Raw genomic sequence first — 18,875 nt, 5'->3', positions numbered from 1 at the left:
TACGTTGTTAAGTAGTTAGTAGATATACTAAATTTAGGATTATGGATGTCTGGACAATAATAGCAACTATTGCTTCAGTTGTACAAATTAAATAGTGTTTCAATGGTAATGACAAAGGAACGGATACTATGTTTTTTTTTTCTTCTCCGTATGAAATAATTTAATTTTAATTGTTTCGTTGGAATGAATTGTTTAATTATATATGTATCTATCTATATTATATGTGTGCAGATTAGTTTTCTGTTCTGAAAAATTGCTACTATATTTATGCGTGTATGTAAACATATATATTTTATAAACCTATATATTAGTGTTATTTGAGTATTTTCATTTAAAAAATATTTGAAGCACATAAACCCAAATCAGAGGATAGACTATATAAACGATACAATGCGAGTATCCGTAGACGATGTTTTGAGTAAGTGTAATAAGGTCACCAACTAAATGACTGTATGTCCTGAGATTAAACTGTTATTAAAATTTTAAAAATAAGATCGGGATTACAGAAGAACTTGTCCACTTCGACGCTTACGCTGTGTCTCTCCGTTCACTGAGAGAAATGAGTCGTCCCAATATCAAATATGCAATGAAAATTACGACAATTATTCACTGCAAACAGACTCGGGTATATAAAAATGTGTAGCTCTAACCTTGGTCATCCGGACGTCTTTAAAGATTTCTTTGTGGCAATAACATGAACTGTGAAGTTTGGTGGTTACATTCTCTAAAATGATGTTTAATGATCCATGTATTTAGAATCTAGGCGGGTTAGTCCTCCCTTTTTACAGCCTCATTGTTGTAGTTCCTCATTTGTGTGAGAAATAAGGAGATCATAAGCTTTGACATAAGCCTACATGTGGAACTTCTATTTGTTATTTCAGATGGAATCTAAGTCACATGCAGCCATTGTCGTCGTTGGGAGATCGGAACATGTCACATATTCCATAATCAAACTTTTAGTTGGCAGTCTACGCACCATAATATCTCCACCTAAATCAGTGGAGTGTAGGATTTTCGGCACTTCTGACTGCGGTCGTGGGCTGCAACGTGCGGGGTCAACACACTGTGTTATTCATATTGCACGGGTTATGAGGTGTTGAGAAATTTTTCCTTTTCATGAATTTTTCCTTTTCATGAATTGAATTTTAAATTTATTCAACCAAAAAAACTCTTTTGTTTATTTTACAAATGCATCATATTAAAGAAAATTGAAACTGGTCTATACTTTCTATGACCTTGAAACTGGTGTTGAGAAAATTGAGAGACGTGGTAAGCTCACAGTTTCCCAGGTCTGTTGTTTATTTGTCGGTCAGTGGCATTTGTTGCTTAAAACCTTAAAGCACAATTTAAAAACGATTGCAAGCGGTATTTTGTTATGGCTAGGTTGTTCAAAATCTTCTTTTTTTTTTGTTTCTTTGCGCTATTCTAACGCCCCAACAGAAGCTTGTACTATTGTATGTTTGATATGTGATGTGTGGATTGTGTAATGGCTTCGTTATTAACACATGTATTTTGAGTTTTTGTTACCCATGGTCATGGTTCCATGTCCGGGTTCGACACTTCGACACGTCATTTGGTTCAATAAGAAGTATACCATGGTTTCCATAGTGGACTGAAATTATTATTTTTTTAAAGGAATTTGACGGTTCCTTTTAATATAAATGTGTTTTAAGCGTTGACAACATAATTGTTGGGTGATTTCTAATTTTTAAAAAGTAATAATGTAGTCCTTACTGGGTTTATATTGGTTTAATAGCAACAGTTTAAGGTTGATGATTCAAACAAATGACCTTCAAGCTCTGCTTTTGATTCCATTGTTTTAGTTGTTGTAGGTGCTGATAAAAAGAAAACAGAAGGTGCTGTGAGGTCAGAGTTCAAGCAAACAACTATCCTGACTAACATGGGTTGCAGGGAGGTTAGTATGCAGTTCTTGAGGGTGGCTTTTATTGGGACGCTATGTTGCGCTGCAGCTTTGTAAGGGTGTTTTGCTAAATTTTTGGTTATTTGGTAAGTGACACTGTTCGTTTATATGACCCGGTGGGTTTTGTGTGTTGGTCTAAAACATTATCCTTACATTCGAACCCATAGAGAATAGTCAAATCCTCTCCTGCCAACAGCGCAAGGCAAACAACAACTAAGAAAGATGCTTGAGTTTAACATGTTAACCCCTAAAATGCAAACTACATTTTTTTTCTTTTCCAAAAAAAAAAACCAAAGACCTATCCAGTGAAATCACGGTATGGAACTCCATCAAGTCTAGCCAGCTTATTGCAATAAGTCATCTGCTGTCCTGCATGCTAGACATTGAACTCTTGCATATCCTCAGCGTCAAAAGTTCACTCAAACACACAAAAACCTATATCAATTGTAAAAATCTGACGAACCGTAGAACATCCAAAGCTGTAAGAGCTAGCATCCTCATCTCAACTCCATCTCCTCACATAGCCACGTAATGCTCCTCTAACTAAACACAGACATACGACAGAAAATTATATTTTGGCATAAAAAACACATAAGTAAACAAAAATTATCTTTTTGGCATCAAAAACACATATGGATGCAAACACTAAATTTCTCTCAAAAAGATCTAGTAAAAATGTTGCGCTTGTGGTTAAACCAAAACAATCCAAGACCTAAATTTTTTTATGTTAGAATAGACAAAACAATAAGATTTACAGACAATCAAGCAATATTCAGAAGGTCAAGAATACAATTTCATTTCGTAGACAAACAAAAACTCCACAATCCGCAATCCAATATCAAAGTTCAATTTCAAAGCCTATTAAAGTCATAAGAAGAAGAAGAGAGAGTGACCATGATGAGCGAGAGATCTCGAGAGGAGGAATGAGAGGTACGGAATCGAAGATCTCCGCGACTCTGTCGTCCCTAGGGCTGATTCAAACCGATGAGGACTCCGTTCATCGCAACTTCTTGTGTTGCAGCTAGAGAATCCATTAAAGCAGAGGATTGATGAGTTAGCCACTCACATAATAAATTAACTTTGGTGTTATCACGGATTGAGAGGATGATATTCAAGGAAAGATGGCTTACCTTTTATAGGTGCTGAGAGACCAACTTGCAGAGATTAGACAACCATGAATAAATAACCATTAACGTTTCAAAGGATTAGAAAGGAAGGCGTAAAGACGCAAACGAAGCTTCTTACATAGATTCTTCGAGACTACATCCTCTTGAAACTCCATTATTGGTGAATTAAAGACGATTTAAGGTGATTGAAAGCAAAACCGTTACAGGTTCTAGACAGCCGCTGCGGCGATAGGCGACGAACGAAGAACAGGAAGGGAGCATCTGTTTAGGGTTCCCCGTAGAAGACGTATGCGGACGGGCCTCGCGACAGAAAACATTTGATTAGAGCGTGACGAAGCCCACGTGAAGCCCGTTCGGACAGAGCAACGCTTTAGTGAAACGGTGCGGATCCGACGTGTCAACGCTGTAGACTTCCTATTTCTGACGTGGAATCTGAGCTGTCACCACCAGGAGAGATTGAAAGTATTCTTTATATATAAAGATACATTAAGAATTTAAATTTAATATTTCAAAAATAGTTCTAATTTAAATGACAAGTAATGAAAAAAGAACATGAAAACAGTTATCGTTTAAGGCACATGTTTTTTTTGTGACGAAAAAAACTTATGGTATTTCCGTTGCTAATCTCGCTTTATTTATTATTATTATTATTTTTCTCACAACTATTTTACTTAAATAAAATGTAAAATTACAATGAAATTATAGAAAATAATAGAAATACAATCAATTGAAAAAAATAAGATTAAAAACATTACAATACAAATACAAAGATTAAAATCTGAAGAAATTTTCATCGCATCCATCTTGCTTTTTTTAATGCAATACCATTTGGTTATCTTTTTTTTTGAAGATATTCAATATTCTTTTTCAAAAATTTATTTGTTGTATAACATTGACTAGATTCCAAATAGGATTTATAGATATTCTTTGAAAAAAAATTCAATCTATTGATTTTCTCAAAAAAAAAATTGAAACTGGAACTGACAATATTCAACGATGCTAACCACATTGCTATACAACAAGGAAATTGCATCTCCAGTGAAGAACCACCCATAAATATTTTGAATTGTAGTCTTCAAAAACTTTAAATACCTTTGTGGTTGCATCACTTCCATACTCATGACGATGATATACCATGGTGGTCTCCATGGTATTTGTTTCCAGAGTAAAGCGGTTAAGATAATTTCTTACCACTTGATACTTGATTAAACATAATTGAGTTGAATTTCTTGTCATCGATCATAATCATAGAGACTAAAGCGGAAGATTGTAATGGTAGATTAGAAAAGAGAAAAATTAACCATTAATCCACCATAGATGAAACTCTTTTCAATAAAAGAATAAAAGATAGAAGAGAATATATAGATTGATCATGTTTTAATGAGTAGATTTGAGTAGTTGAAAATTTCCTCTTCCCCCATCGCCATCGATATCGACAAAGACAAAGACAAAGACAAAGGGAAACAAGCAATCACATGACGAGAAACAATGAGTTTTTTTTTGAGTTTGAATCTAAACACCAAAGGAAAGGTGAAATTTGGTGATGGATCGTATGTTGATATCGTAGGAAAGGGATTGTTACTTTCGTATGAAAGACTGGAGAGAAGAAAGCACTCAAAGACATAATCTATATATCCGACCTGAAGAATATGATGGTCCTTCTTTAGTAAGAAAAGGCATCCAACAAATTCGAGGATCCTCAATGATCAAACCGAGTGAAGACTGTGTGTATGTCACACACCGAAGACAAAAAATCGAAGAAGGATCGTTTGAAGGTGATATGTTGGAGATGTGACAAGTTGCGTCACTATACAATTATCTATCCCAAGAAGTCAGCAAGGAATCAAGAAACCAACCTAAACAAGACACAAGAGGTTGACGCTCTCTATGTTCACGAAGTGGTGTTCTTAAATGAAGATAAGGTAATTCCCAAGAATTTTGATATCGACAAAGGCAATGCAAATTTTTGGTATTTAGATAATGGAACACCAATCACATGATGGAAAACAAGGAGTTCTTTTCGAGTTTGAATATAAACACCAAACTGAAGATAAAGTTAGGTGATGGATCGTGTGTTGATATCGTAGGATACGAGGTTATTACTTTGGTGCGTAAGGCTGGAGAGAAGAATAAGATGGTCCTTCTTCAGTAGAAAAAGGCATCCAACAAATTCAAGGATCCTCAATGATCAAACCGACTGACTGCAGACTGTGTGCATGTCACATAAGCTACAAACCACTGTGTATAACAGAAGGTAACCAGACTGTGTATCACAGAAGGTAACTCTATGATACAAGACAAAGGAAATGTCCAAGCCAATGGGTTATATATTTAAATATCTATCTCGTAGTTTGCTTTCGTTAATGGCAAAGTTCGCAAGAGTTAATAGAGAGATAATAACTTGGTGTTCTTAATAAGAAAAAGGGTTGCCAGGAAGAAAAGAAAGGTACTACTTTATAAGAACGCTTGGCTTTTGCTCATCGACTACGTCTATTAGAAAGACTCCAACCGGGAAATTACTAGTGCCATCGCAAACGTCGATTTTCAAACTTCATATCCTGAAGAATACAAACACAAATAGAAATAGCTCCACCAGAAAAAAAAAGGAAAAGAAACAAACAAGAAGAAATGACAATAGTTTGTCTCTCTCTCTCTCTCTACTCGAACGTGTCATCATCGTCATCAGGGAGTGGCTGACTTGCTGCGGCTGCAAGCTCCGCCTCGTGCCTACAATTATATAAAAAAATTCTTAGTGAACAAGAAAGAAACCTAGCATCAAAAACTCAGCAATGGTAATAAGATAAAAGTGAGGTTTAGAAAGCTTACTGTTGCTGAGCAGCCATGTCAATCTGTACTTCTGGGGGAGCAAGGGCAGGTGATTCCACAAAGTGAAGGTTAGGGTCCCTGAAACATTTAGAAAATCAACTCTTTATCCATCTTTTTAGTTTTATACCCCACGAACGAAAGTACAGCTCAGGGTCAAAACTGTTAATTTACCCGGCGAGTTTCCTAGCAAGGTACAAGAATGGCTTCTCGAAATTGTAGTTGCTCTTGGCAGAGATCTCGTAATACTGGAGATTCTTCTTCCTGTGGAATGTCACCTGCTTGGCCTTCACTTGCCTGTTCTTCACATCAACTTTGTTCCCGCAGAGTACAATCGGGATGTTTTCACAGACCCTGCACGTACACAAAATTGAAGACATCACATTTACGTTTAGCAATTTGCCAGAATAAAAGTTTAGCTTCTGTGTGTTCATACCTGCAAAGATCACGGTGCCATGTTGGTACATTCTTGTATGTCAGACGTGCTGTGACATCAAACATGATGACAGCACACTGCCCATGGATGCTGCAACACCACACACACAAAAAAAAAACAAAGTTTGTATCATGGCCAATGCAAGGAAACAAACTAATTGCAACAGGAGAATCAGATCAACTAATATCATACTAGCTTCTCATTTTGCCATTCACAATTCACTAGAAGATTCTTGACTATTGATATATATCAGAAGGAAGGAAGTAAGAAATCTACTTACTAGTATCCATCCCTTAAGCCACCAAACTTCTCTTGTCCAGCAGTATCCCAACAGTAAAAGCGGATCTTGCCACAGTTAGTGAAGAAATCTAAAGGGTGAACCTCAACACCAATAGTAGCTGCAAGAAAGAATAAGAATGGGTAAAGTCGTGAATAAAAGGGTTACACTAGAGGAACATAAAGTCCGTGCTTACGTTCATACTTCTTCTCAAACTCTCCAGTAAGATGTCTCTTGACAAAAGTGGTTTTCCCTGTCCAAAATAATCACAAGATTAACAATATAGCCAGCCAGATGCATTCCACTGCAGGAACACTGATGGACTCATTTATTATATTAATCATGGTTTACGTAACAAAATCAAGCTCTAAGTATGTCCAAGTAGCACGCTCTAATCTCGAGTGAATTGATCAAGTTATCGAAGGAAGGCGTTTCTGATCTTGATTGACGAATCACTGAGCATATAGCTAAGTAACAAAATCAAGCTGACTCTAAGAGAATCTGAATTGAGCTGCTTATCATAAAACTCTAGATGAAACTGAGCTAGGAAGGTACCTGTGCCTCCATCACCAACGATGACGAGCTTGAAGCTAGGGTAATCAACGGTTTGCTGGTTCGGTAAAGCCTGAGAAAACAAAAAAACGATGGAATATATCAACAGATCACGCGAGATATCGAAGAGAGCGATAAGAAAGAGTATAAGGCGAGAGACGGAGGTACTTACCATCGATGAAACTGAAGCTGAGGAGATTTCGAGAGAGAGAGAGAGGGTTTTTAAAGAGAGTGTTGTGAGAGAGAGTTCCGCCGCTTAGGATTGACGCAAATGCTCTCTAACCCGGTTTTCGACTACTGGATCCAGGTCCGGATCCAGGCCCAAATAATTTCCTAATCCATAGCCGTGTTCCCGCGCGGCCTCATTGTTTTTCTTGACCTGGATCCGGGAGAGTGGGAGCCTGTAAAGTGAAAAAAAAAACATGAATTTATTTTACTTTATTTTGACATAACATACTTTATACACTAGAATTTATATTGGCGCTACTCGCGAGTTTACTTTTATAATTTAATTTATCTTTTGTAACACTTTAAAAAAGTCCTTAAACGATTTATAATTTTTTTTTTAATAAATATAGCTCAAACATTATTTGATGTGCTCCTGTTTATACTGTTTATAAATTTGTTCTTTTGGAACAAAAACTACTTACATATTTATTTGTTTGTATTGTAGAAATATAAGTTACTAGCATTAACGTATTTATTTTTTTATTTGTCAATTTCGTCAAATAAACTTTTAAATATATAAGGTATGGTGTATCTTATATAAATACATATTTTAATAGATTAAATGCATGTGATTTTAAAAAATGAAAGTTAAATATATGCTATTTAAAATGAAGCTAGCTTCACAAACTTAACACTACAAACGACAATATGAAAAAAGAAAACACCAATAGATTAAAAAAAAAATATAAGAATGAAAGTTAACACATAACATGAATAATAATTTATCTTTGAGCAAAAAATAAACAAATATTGAGCAAATAAAATAAACTTACAAAACAAAATAAATTGAAAACCACACATGTGTATACCATCAAACAGAATATTATAACATATAACTCAAGTGAGTGTTTAAAATATAAATAATATGTTTAGAATAAATAACATTTGTGTATGTATTAATTAATAACTCAAAGTTATGTATTTGCATTAATATTATAAACCTCAATTTGTATCATAAATAATGAGGTTGGCAAGTTAATTTATAAACATTCAAAGCTCTCTCTTTTTCTCTCTCTCAACCTGACCAAATCTCATGATGAATTCTACAAACTGTCGTGCAGCGATCCAAGCTGGGATAGAAAAACCATTAATTTGTGCACTAAAACGAAATGAACCATACTACCCCGACCTCACCTTCTCCAATGTCAACAACAAGACCATAATATCAATGAACCGTGCCAATCTCAGCTTGTTTTCTCCACTTGTAATTTTTTTTCATATTCATTTTATATATGTTTAACCTTTTAGTTTGGTTGTATAATTAGTATCAGCTGTTAGTAAAATCATACTAATTGGAACATGATTTCGCCATGCCATTCTATGCATTGTATTTTTATGAATAGTTGGATATCTTGGAAAAATTGGTGAATAGGTTAGAGTTTGTAGTTTGGTTAATGCTACAGTTTTGTGGAAAAAATGATGTATTGTATTAGTCTCAATCTTCATCCGTTGGGATAAAAAGATAACAATGACTAGTCTATGATGTTTATGAAAGTGCCTTTGATGATGTGTATTTACAAGATTCTTATTGACCAATGCTCCATAATAAACATTCCTTAAATTATCCACAATACTCTTTACATTCAGTATTTTAGTTCTTATCCTTTAACATGGTACATCATCTCCTCCTTATTCCATCTCACATACATTCAAATTTTATAATTTATTACGATTTTCTTAATAAAATTCAATAGTATATCTCACTATTTTTATTTTATATACTTGTTTTCCTTTATGCTTTATTCTTATGGTTATATATTATTAAAAGAGCTACTGTGATTTATTTCAAAAAATATTGAAAGACATTTATTTTTATATATCTAAAGTACGTAAATTAATCACTATCTATAGTGTATAAAATGATATATTTTTATATATATAATTTAAAATTAAATTAATTTTACTATAGAAAAATAGTTTTACATAATAAAGGTGAAAAAGAAATCTAAGACTTTGGACAAACAATAATAACATAACATGTGGTATTGGTGTTTCCAATTTTTTTATTCAACATGTTGAAAGATTTTATGTTTAATCTACCTTATTGTATAATTTTTTCAACACTTTTATTGTAATGATTCAGTTACAGTTTATTAAAAAATGTTTCAATTACTGTTTTTTATTAAACAAATCTACTGTAAGTAGTCGTTTTTTTCAAAATCGAGACCATATAATTTGACCATTCTGATTTATTCAAATATTATTTCTATATTGTAGTGGAATTCATTATAAGGTTTGGATATAAATAGAGTAAGGCTATTTCATTTCTTAGACATAAAAGAAAACATCAATATCCATTTTGGGAAAAGGTAAAATTACCTCTATATACTATTATAAAGTAGAAATAAATTGAAAATAGTCTTTGATCTATCATCAAAAATGATGTTCATAAACTGCGGGCTATTCATTTCAAAAGTTTGTACAGTAGAATATCTATAAATTAATACTCTATAAATTAATAATTTTTATAAATTAATAAATTTTGTCCGTCCCAATTTGGACCGCTGTAAAATATGATAGAAATCGATAAAATAGTAAGATAATAATATTTTTAAAACTTCCATGTAAATATATAGTTCCATTAAAATCATAAATTAAGAATATATCTATATATATTTTTATATAAGTACAAACTAAACACTATATTATTGATTTTATATTCACGATGAAAATACATCTATTTTTCTTAACATTTTATTATATTTTGATAATATTTAGTAAAGTTATATCGAAAATCACGTAATAACATAAAAATATATACCAAATAAGACAATTAAACAATATAAAAGTCAAATATTTTATGTTTTATAATAAAAAATATTCAAAAAAATGAATACAATCTAAAAAAAGAAACTTTGGTAAATTAATATCTCTGTAAATTAATAAAATTCTAAAGTCCCAACATTATTAATTTATAGAGGTTTTACTGTATATAGTTTGTATGTAGTTGTATATATTTGTATTAATTTCTATGGGTTGATATTTATAATAAATGGGTAGATAAAACACAGCGTTTCAGAGCGGCCTCTGTCTGTTTAAAGGATATAGATGTAAATTAACGCAGCTTTATCTTCAAGAAGTGGCGCTTCAAAAAACCTCTTTCTTCAATCTCTGAGTGAGAGAGAGAGAGTCAGCGAAAATGGAGCTCTGCGTTATCAGCTCGATTAATCCTTTTCATTCATCTTCAACACGACGTCTCTTCCAATCCGATAGCTTGTTCCTCTCTCGTGATGGTTGCTCTCTGCTAAGATTCAACGGTAGGCTTTTGAAGAAACCAATCAAGCCCTTGGAGCTTTCTTGTGCCGCCAAGAAAATTGGCAGCGGTGGTGGAGGAGTCCGGCGATCAGCGGCGTCAACCAAGGCCGCTCCGGCGGTTGAACCGAGCGTAAAGGAAGACAAGCTTCCCGCTGAGCTTCAGGTCAAGGAGATTCCAGCGCCGAATTCAAGTGTAAGAGAGAGACTTCAAGTTTTTTGTCTTTTTGTTGGAACATTTGTGTGTGTCATTGAGTAGTTTTGTCTGAAATTTTAGGTGAAACTGAGTGTGGAAGTTCCAGCAGTTGTCTGTGAAGATTGTTACCAGAGAGTCCTGACCGAGTTCATGAAAATGGCAAAGGTAAAAAAATGTCTGAATCAAGACAATAATGTAAGAAACCAGTTCCATTGTAATGAAATGGTTGTTGTTATTGAATAAAACTAGGTTCCTGGATTCCGTCCTGGAAAGAGAGTTCCAGAGAATATCATTGTCGGTTTCGTTGGGAGGCCATACGTTTTGAGAGCTACTGTTGAATCTATCTTGAAAAGAACACTTCCTCACGCCATGGAGTCTGTAAGTAACTTTTTATTTCTTTAGTTCTCGATTATGATGTTTAGTCCCTTTGATGTTTGGCTTTTTGTGTAGGTGACTGGAAAGGCTTTAAAAGACTCTATACAGATAGTAAGCAGCTTTCCGGAGATGGAGAAGGCTTATTCTCAGCTCAAGACTCTTAGGTATATGCAAAGAATCTGAAAAAAAAACACAGTGTAGCAATGACTTCACCTGTCTTTTTTTCTCTTGTTCCTCTCAGTTACGAGGTGGTTGTTGATGTGGTCCCTGAGCTGAAATGGAACCCTGAGAATGGGTATAAAGATATGAAGGTCGTTGTTGAATTAGGCGATGAGATTGACGCTAAGAAAGCTTGTGAAAGACAGCTTAGACAGAAGTACAAGTCCCTTGGCGCTTTGAAGATTGTCACTGACCGAGGTCTAGAGGTAACTGAATGCATGACATGCGCTTGTATTGGTTTTGAATCTCACTCATTGTATCATTAAAAACTGTGCAGGTGGGAGATCTTGCGGTGATTGATATATCTGCTACAACTATAGACGAGGATGGGTCAACGGGTGAAGCTATTCCTGATGCTGAAAGCAAAGGTTCATCAGAGCCATATCTCTTACTTCATTCAAAATCATCTTTTTTGTTTTGGACATGAATGCTGAAGTGTGTGGTTATAATGTGTGCAGGTTTTCATTTTGACACGGAAGAAGGGAACAGATTGCTTCCTGGATTCCTTGATTCAATCTTAGGAATTAAAGCTGGGGAATCAAAGTCATTCTCGCTTGTGTTTCCTGAATCATGGAAGCAAGAAACCCTCCGTGGCCAACGTGCTCAGTTCACTGTGAGTTCTTGTTTTACAAGACATGGAGACAAAGGTGATACCATTAGATGTGTTAAACCTTGTCTGTTTTCTTCAGGTTGACTGTAAGGAACTATTCTACAGAGATTTACCAACTTTAGATGATTCACTTGCTGATAAGTTGCTTCCCGGATGCACCACCTTGAAGGAGGTAATGAACACAGAGATTTAACCAAAAAGATTTTATTCTCTCACTGTAGTTCTCTAAAGAAAAAAAAGTGAACAGGTTGAAGAAACTCTGACTAAAAGATGCCAAGAGATGGAGGAGGAAGCCAAGGAGCAAGCAACAGACAACGCCATTCTTGAACAGATAAGAAAGGTCAACTTATTTAATTTCATAAAGCTTTTTGAACCATTAACAATGTTGATCTTGTGTGATTGAAAAAATTGTCAATTGCTTCTTTTTATTGTTTAGATGGTTGAAGTAGAGATTCCTCAGTCTTTATTTGAGGAACAAGGAAGACAGTTTTATGGAGCTAGGCTTCTAGAGATTCAGGCAAGCGTTTTAACTCTATATCTCTTACTCTCTTTTACTGTCACTAAGATGCTTAATGTTCAATGACATGGTGCTGTAGGGTAACATGAAACTCACAGAAGATCAATTGGCTTCTCTTTCAAGTCAAAAATCAGTGAATGAGTTTCTAGAAACTCAAAGAGAGAGCATTACCAACATAATCAAGCAGAATCTAGCTGTTGGAGATATCTTCAAGCGTGAAAACTTAGAGGTACTTTTATATGCTTATACTCTTGTTGTCTCGGAGATAGCAACAAAGAAAAAATTAGTAACAAGACGTTGTTTAAAAAACTTGAATGCAGTTCTCAACAGATGAACTAGTGAAAGAAGTGGAGAACTCGGTCACAGAGTTCAAGAAACATAAACAAGAGTACGATGAGGAACGTGTGAAAGATCAGGTTAGTACTCTCTTGAATCTAAGTATTTATCATTTTCCTTTTAACTATAAGATAACTGAGAGAGAGAGAGGTTCTTGTTGAATTGGTGGTTTAGGTACAAGAGATTTTAGAAGGAGCAAAAGTGCTAGAGTGGCTGAAAGAACGAGCTGAAATTCAATACATTATTCGTTGATTAGCATAAGTAATGTATGAATGATCTACATGTTCTATTTTTCACGAGCATTTTATTTTGAGTTATGATTATTTTGTCATGAGAAAGACCTTTTTACTATTTTCGATGATTGTTTGTAAGACTTATTGTTTTTACTAGTTGCAATGAATTATTCTGAATATAATGCTTTTTGTTTTTGTAATTTTTCACTTTTTAAAATGATGATTTTGTATAACATAAATTTGACAACTGTTTATAATGTTAAAGAGTATCTCCAAAAATAATTTTATTTTAAGATTTGGCAAAAACTTAAATTTAAGGTTTGAAATTGTTTATCTCCAAAAACAAAATTTTATATTGAACCTCAAATATAAAATGTTGAACAGTAAAACTTTATATTTGAAGTTTTATTATTCAAAACCTTAAAATTTAAAGTTTTATGGTTGTTTTTGGAATGCACAAAATTTTATATTTAAGACTTTAAGGATGCTTTTAGAGATACTCTAAAACAGTGATTGCAATAAATGATTTTTAAGAACATCATTTCTACTTCACCAATCTTAGTACAAACTACTAACATCATCTCCCCAATTATAAAAGGTTTGGTAATCATATTTCGACAGAGTTATTTATAGATGTTTGACGATTTAATATCACCTTTCAAATTTATTTTTAAATAATAATCATTTTCATAAATATTTTAAAAATTAAAAATACATTAATTTATAAATTAAAGCAAACAAAGAACAAACACTTTAATTTATAAATTAATCACATTAATTTATAAAGTAAAGCAAATGAAGAACAAACACTTTAATTTATAAATTAAAACTACATTAATTAATAACACAACAATACATTAACATAATAATGAAAAGTTTCTAAACACATTTTTCTTCTTGCTTACATTTCTCAGAAATTTCAGCTGTCTCGGTATACATACTATCTAACCTCGTGTAGTTACTTTCATCATAGTCTTTCTAGTAGTTTTTGAGCACCATACTGAATGCGATCGAGGTTCTTGGTATTACTCGACTCGTTAAGTATGTCATAGTTTTTCATTTGATGGTGTACGCATGTGTGGTTTTCAATTTATTTTGGTTTGTAAGTTTATTTGATTTGCTTATTTTTTGCTCAATAATAAATAAATTTTTACATTACGTTTTAATTTTCACTCTTATAATTTTTTACATTATTAGTGTTTATTGTTTTTTGTGTATTGTTGTTTGTAGTGTCGGGTTAGTGGAGTTCGCTTCCATTAAAAAAAGATACATTTAACTTTCAATTTTTTAATTGCGTACATTTAAAAATTGCCTCAATTTTTTAAATATTGGCTCAACTTTTACGGCAATAAGAAGACCATTAACAATCAGGTGATTTCACTAATTACTTCCACAAACAATGGATTTACAGAGATTCATCACTAAACTATCATTTTGGACTATAGACCACAAATTCCCTTATATATATTACCGAATAATTTCTATTACATTGTTATAAACTGATTTAGAAATACAAATATATAAATTAAAAGAAAATGATACATATTAATTTAAATCCTTAAATTTATAAAAGTTTGAAAATTACATAGACCAATTTTTATTTATGAGAATCTAAGAAAGGGAGAAAAAAAACTAAAGTAACTGGTTTGGTTAAACAAGCAAAAAGTATCTTAAGTCAAGGTAGAGTGGAAGACAGTGTCGTGTTTTGTAATAAAGCAGAAAAACAAGGGGTGTGATAAAATTTCCATCGTAAAAACAATACAAAGAAGTGTGGGTCCCAACAGCACCACTCCGTCTCTTCCACCTCTCCATTCCATCCATCCGTAGATAGATTTCCTCCATCATCATTTGCTCAAAGATTTTCTCTCAACAGTATTTTGAGTTTATATTGTCGTCACACAGCTTCAGATCTACAAGAACACCTCTTGTTGAGAGAGAGACTCATTTAAAACCCTCGAAATCTCGGTAACCATACCCCTTTTCTTTTACTATTATTAGGTTTGATCAGTTTGATGTTTTTGTTTTGATTGCTTTGGTTTCATCATCCAATGCTGTTTGATTGTTTTGCTCCAAGCTTGCTCTGCTATATTATTAAGAAAGATCTAATTTACTTCTAGCAATTTTCATTAGTCACTGTGAAATGCTGTGTACCATTTAGCTCTTAGTGTAGTTATAGTCTCTAACTGTCATTTGTTTTGATCTTTTCTACAGGAAACCTTCTGAGTTCGCGGCAATGACGGTCACAGATGCTGAAAGTCCTCATCTCGGGGAGATTACTTGTGGTACTTTACTCCAAAAGCTGCAGGTACCATCTCATATCGAAGTTGTTGCATGGCTTTTACTCAGTTCTTGTTATGGCATGAATAACATTATTGTTTAAAAAACAGGAAATATGGGATGAAGTAGGTGAGAGCGATGAGCAACGAGACAAGATGCTTCTCCAGATAGAGCAAGAGTGTCTCGATGTTTACAAAAGAAAAGTTGAACAAGCTGCCAAGTCCCGCGCCGAGCTTCTTCAGACCTTGTCTGATGCTAACGCTGAACTCTCCAGCCTCACTACCTCTCTTGGAGAAAAAACCTTTGCTAATGGCATTGTAAGTCTCTTTCTTTCTTGTCCCAAGTTTAGAAGTTGAATATGTAATTGAGTTATATCTTCTATTGCAGCCAGATAAGTCTTCTGGAACGATTAAAGAACAGCTTGCTGCTATAGCACCAGCTCTCGAACAACTCTGGCAACAGAAAGAGGAGAGAGTCAGAGCCTTCTCCGATGTGCAATCACAAATCCAGAAGATCTCCGGAGAGATTGCTGGTGGTTTGAGTAGTAACGAGCTTCCACTTCCTCCTATAGTCGATGAATCTGACCTGTCTCTCAAGAAACTAGACTCTTTCCACAGCCAACTCCAAGAGCTTCAGAAAGAGAAGAGCGACAGGCTGCAGAAAGTGCTCGAGTTTGTGAGCACTGTCCATGACCTATGCGCCGTTCTCACTTTGGACTTCTTAACCACCGTGACACAAGTTCACCCAAGCTTAGATGAAGAAACAGCTGTCCAGGCCAAGAGCATTAGCAACGACACTCTCTCAATGTTGTCTAAAACCGTTCTGACTCTTGAAGATGACAAGAAGCAAAGACTTCGAAAGCTTCAAGAGCTTGCCACTCAGCTGGTTGATCTTTGGAACCTGATGGACACTCCTGATGAAGAAAGGGATCTTTTCAACCACGTCACGTGCAACATTTCATCTTCAGTAGATGACGTCACTTCGCCAGGCGCTCTCGCACGTGATCTGATCAACCAGGCTGAGGTGGAAGTGGACAGGCTTGACCAGCTGAAAGCCAGCAGAATGAAGGAGATTGCATTCAAGAAACAGTCAGAGCTAGAGGAGATATACGCTCGTGCGCACGTGGAGATAAACCCTGAGTCGGCTCGCGAGAGGATCATGTCGCTGATTGATGCTGGGAACGTGGAGCATACTGAGTTGTTGGCGGATATGGATAGTCAGATAGCTAAGGCTAGAGAAGAAGCGGTTAGTAGGAAGGATGTATTGGACAGAGTTGAGAAATGGATGTCTGCGTGTGAGGAAGAGAGCTGGTTAGAAGACTACAACCGGGTAATGCTTTGCTTTTTTTTTCTTTCTCAGTCACACATTGTGATGAATCATTAGACTAGTAGGCCTCGGATTTTAAACCAAACCGAACAAAAATTTTGGTTAGTTCGGTGAGAAGTTCGGTTCGATTTAGCAGGTTTATAAAAAAACTTTGATTTTCGGTTAATCGTTAGTTAAGTCTTTCAAGATTTAAAAAAGAGAAAAGACTAAAATAGCACTAAACCAAGTTTTTGTTCCCAAAGTAGCACTCAAGACTCAAAGTCACAAAAATAGGTTTCATTAAAGAAGTAAATATACACTTATACCCCTTGGGTTAATTAATCCAAACATTAGGATTTAGAGTTAAGGGGTGGGGTTTTGGAATTAGGGTTTAAAATTTTATAAAAAATAAATACTAAATACTAAAATAAACAATAAAAATTTTAAAAAACAGTTTCAAAAAGTATTTTTAAATTATAAAAAGAAAATTTGAAAAAAAAAAATAAAAAAAAAATTTCAAAAAAAAATAATAAAAATTTCGGATCTGAAAACATATAATCTGAAACTATAAACAAAATTTCTTTTTTTCATTTTTTTTTATTTTTTTTATTTTTGTTTGTTTATTTAATTTTAAACCAAGGGTATTAGGGATATTTTACCTTTTAATGAATGTCATTTTTGTGACTTTCTCCTTCTAGTGCTATTTTTGAGACATAAACTTCAAAGGTGCTATTATTGACAATTGCCCTTTAAAAAAAATAAAAATAAATAAACAAAATAAACAAAATTTGCTAACAAATTTTGAACCTAAGTAACTCAAAATTTTAAACCAAAGTAACTAAATTTAACTAAAATTAACCGAAATTAACCAAAATACCCGAATTTTCAACCAAATTTTCAACCTAACAGATAATCGAAACAAAAAACTTCGGTTAGTTTTGGTAAAAAAAAAAAGAAAGTTGAACTATCGGAATATCGAACCGAAGTTTTTCCGGTTCAGTTCGGCGAGATTTTGGTCGAACCGAACTACCACTACCCGGCCCAAACTACCTGACATAAGACAATAACATTAAATTGGATCTTGAGTTTTTTCTTTCCATGGTTTTTGATTTGTGAGAACAGGATCACAACAGGTACAGTTCAAGCAGAGGAGCTCATTTGAATCTCAAGAGAGCTGAGAAAGCCAGGATTCTGGTTAGCAAGATTCCTAGTATGTCTAGAAGAAGAACTCAAAGTTAAACATTCTCTCTGATTGATATTCATATCTTAATTGGAATCTTTCTTGTTTGTTGTGGAAAAGCCATGGTTGACACATTGGTCGCCAAGATCCGAGCTTGGGAAGAGGAACACAGCATGTCCTTTGCATACGATGGTGTTCCTCTGCTAGCTATGTTGGATGAGTACGGTATGCTCAGGCAAGAACGAGAAGATGAGAAACGGAGGCTGAGGGAGCAAAAGAAGGTTCAAGAACAGCCACACGTAGAGCAAGACTCTGCGTTTAGCACAAGGCCAAGCACTGCAGCAAGACCAGTCAGTGCTAAGAAACCTGTGGGGACACGAGCTAACAACGGAGGAGCCAACCGGCGTTTATCTTTGAATGCAAACCAGAATGGAAGCAGGTCTGTTGCGAAAGAAGGAGGGAGAAGGGAGAGTCTCAATAAGCCGGCTGCTCCTGCGAACTATGTTGCCATTTCGAAAGAGGAAGCTGCTGCTTCGTCTCCGGTTTCTGGTGCTGCAGATCAAGTTTCAGCTTCACCGTGAAGATGAGAAAGGAATATATCTGTAGCTTTCTTTCTGTTTGTGAGTTGTTTTAGGCTGAGAGAGGGTTCTGTGAAACACCTGAGAGAAGACAAAAAGATGTTTGTGAGTAGAATTGTGTAGTAGAATGCGTATGTGTATGTTTTGTTAATGTTGTTTGCCATGGAATATCAGAAAGTATCTTGTTGAGACTGTGGCAGGAACACCGCCAAAACTGCATACATTTTCTTTAGAGATTTGGCCCGAGTCCTGATAAATCTCAACTGAAACCTGGTGAGTACCTTGAGAAGTTATGTCAGTGGTGATGAGTTTACGCGCTGGTAATAAGTATGCTACTTGAAAGGTGGCTGACATGAGCGCTTAAAGGAGGAGAGTCCACTTCAGGCCGTCCTGGGGCCGGTCTCGAGCATAAGCGAGGTAACCGACCGTTTAG

At 34.7% G+C, this 18,875-nt stretch overlaps 3 protein-coding genes and 2 long non-coding RNA genes across 6 annotated transcripts; 2 read left to right on the top strand and 3 right to left on the bottom strand.

Moving 5' to 3' along the window:
* Positions 1–1,776: 1,776 nt before the first annotated feature.
* On the bottom strand, positions 1,777–3,528 carry LOC106389924. 2 transcript variants are annotated; one of them, XR_007320903.1, is made up of 4 exons: positions 3,167–3,528; positions 3,052–3,075; positions 2,815–2,942; positions 1,777–2,464 (listed from the first exon to the last, which is right to left on the bottom strand). It is a non-coding gene; the product is annotated as an uncharacterized LOC106389924 (long non-coding RNA). The 2 variants fall into 2 exon arrangements; XR_001278162.3 differs by having other exon boundaries at positions 3,052–3,527.
* Positions 3,529–5,541: 2,013 nt separating this feature from the next.
* On the bottom strand, positions 5,542–7,428 carry LOC106389915 (GTP-binding nuclear protein Ran-3). The gene is made up of 8 exons (XM_013830266.3): positions 7,309–7,428; positions 7,140–7,209; positions 6,781–6,837; positions 6,588–6,705; positions 6,308–6,397; positions 6,046–6,225; positions 5,875–5,952; positions 5,542–5,775 (listed from the first exon to the last, which is right to left on the bottom strand). The coding sequence occupies exons 1-8, from the start codon at positions 7,309–7,311 to the stop codon at positions 5,706–5,708; spliced, it is 666 nt and encodes a 221-aa protein (XP_013685720.1). The 5' UTR covers positions 7,312–7,428; the 3' UTR covers positions 5,542–5,705.
* Positions 7,429–10,430: 3,002 nt separating this feature from the next.
* On the top strand, positions 10,431–13,284 carry LOC106389902 (trigger factor-like protein TIG, Chloroplastic). The gene is made up of 13 exons (XM_048751376.1): positions 10,431–10,812; positions 10,894–10,977; positions 11,062–11,190; positions 11,263–11,351; positions 11,429–11,612; positions 11,684–11,774; positions 11,865–12,019; positions 12,096–12,188; positions 12,264–12,356; positions 12,453–12,533; positions 12,613–12,762; positions 12,854–12,949; positions 13,044–13,284. The coding sequence occupies exons 1-13, from the start codon at positions 10,504–10,506 to the stop codon at positions 13,119–13,121; spliced, it is 1,632 nt and encodes a 543-aa protein (XP_048607333.1). The 5' UTR covers positions 10,431–10,503; the 3' UTR covers positions 13,122–13,284.
* On the bottom strand, positions 13,122–15,215 carry LOC125583857. Its single transcript, XR_007320892.1, has 2 exons — positions 15,078–15,215; positions 13,122–15,024 (listed from the first exon to the last, which is right to left on the bottom strand). It is a non-coding gene; the product is annotated as an uncharacterized LOC125583857 (long non-coding RNA).
* On the top strand, positions 14,913–18,631 carry LOC106389889 (65-kDa microtubule-associated protein 1). The gene is made up of 6 exons (XM_048751370.1): positions 14,913–15,067; positions 15,314–15,407; positions 15,490–15,696; positions 15,767–16,708; positions 17,807–17,894; positions 17,985–18,631. Exons 2-6 carry the CDS (start codon positions 15,336–15,338, stop codon positions 18,443–18,445), a joined length of 1,770 nt encoding a protein of 589 aa, XP_048607327.1. The 5' UTR covers positions 14,913–15,067; positions 15,314–15,335; the 3' UTR covers positions 18,446–18,631.
* Positions 18,632–18,875: the final 244 nt, after the last annotated feature.

This window comes from Brassica napus, chromosome A2 (assembly GCF_020379485.1).
Source record: "Brassica napus cultivar Da-Ae chromosome A2, Da-Ae, whole genome shotgun sequence".
Taxonomy (NCBI): domain Eukaryota; kingdom Viridiplantae; phylum Streptophyta; class Magnoliopsida; order Brassicales; family Brassicaceae; genus Brassica; species Brassica napus.
Note: the sequence above shows the minus strand (reverse complement) of the source record. Positions and strands in the feature narration are given on the sequence as shown.

Coding starts and splice junctions, on each gene's coding strand:
- LOC106389889 (XM_048751370.1), top strand. CDS start 15,336: ATGACGGTCACAGATGCTGAAAGTCCTCATCTCGGGGAGATTACTTGT. Junction 15,408..15,489: donor CTTTACTCCAAAAGCTGCAG/GTACCATCTCAT, acceptor TTTAAAAAACAG/GAAATATGGGATGAAGTAGG. Junction 16,709..17,806: donor GGTTAGAAGACTACAACCGG/GTAATGCTTTGC, acceptor TTGTGAGAACAG/GATCACAACAGGTACAGTTC.
- LOC106389902 (XM_048751376.1), top strand. CDS start 10,504: ATGGAGCTCTGCGTTATCAGCTCGATTAATCCTTTTCATTCATCTTCA. Junction 12,763..12,853: donor TCAAGCGTGAAAACTTAGAG/GTACTTTTATAT, acceptor ACTTGAATGCAG/TTCTCAACAGATGAACTAGT. Junction 12,950..13,043: donor AGGAACGTGTGAAAGATCAG/GTTAGTACTCTC, acceptor TTGGTGGTTTAG/GTACAAGAGATTTTAGAAGG.
- LOC106389915 (XM_013830266.3), bottom strand. Junction 6,838..7,139: donor CGTTGGTGATGGAGGCACAG/GTACCTTCCTAG, acceptor TATTTTGGACAG/GGAAAACCACTTTTGTCAAG. Junction 5,953..6,045: donor CTTGCTAGGAAACTCGCCGG/GTAAATTAACAG, acceptor TAAATGTTTCAG/GGACCCTAACCTTCACTTTG.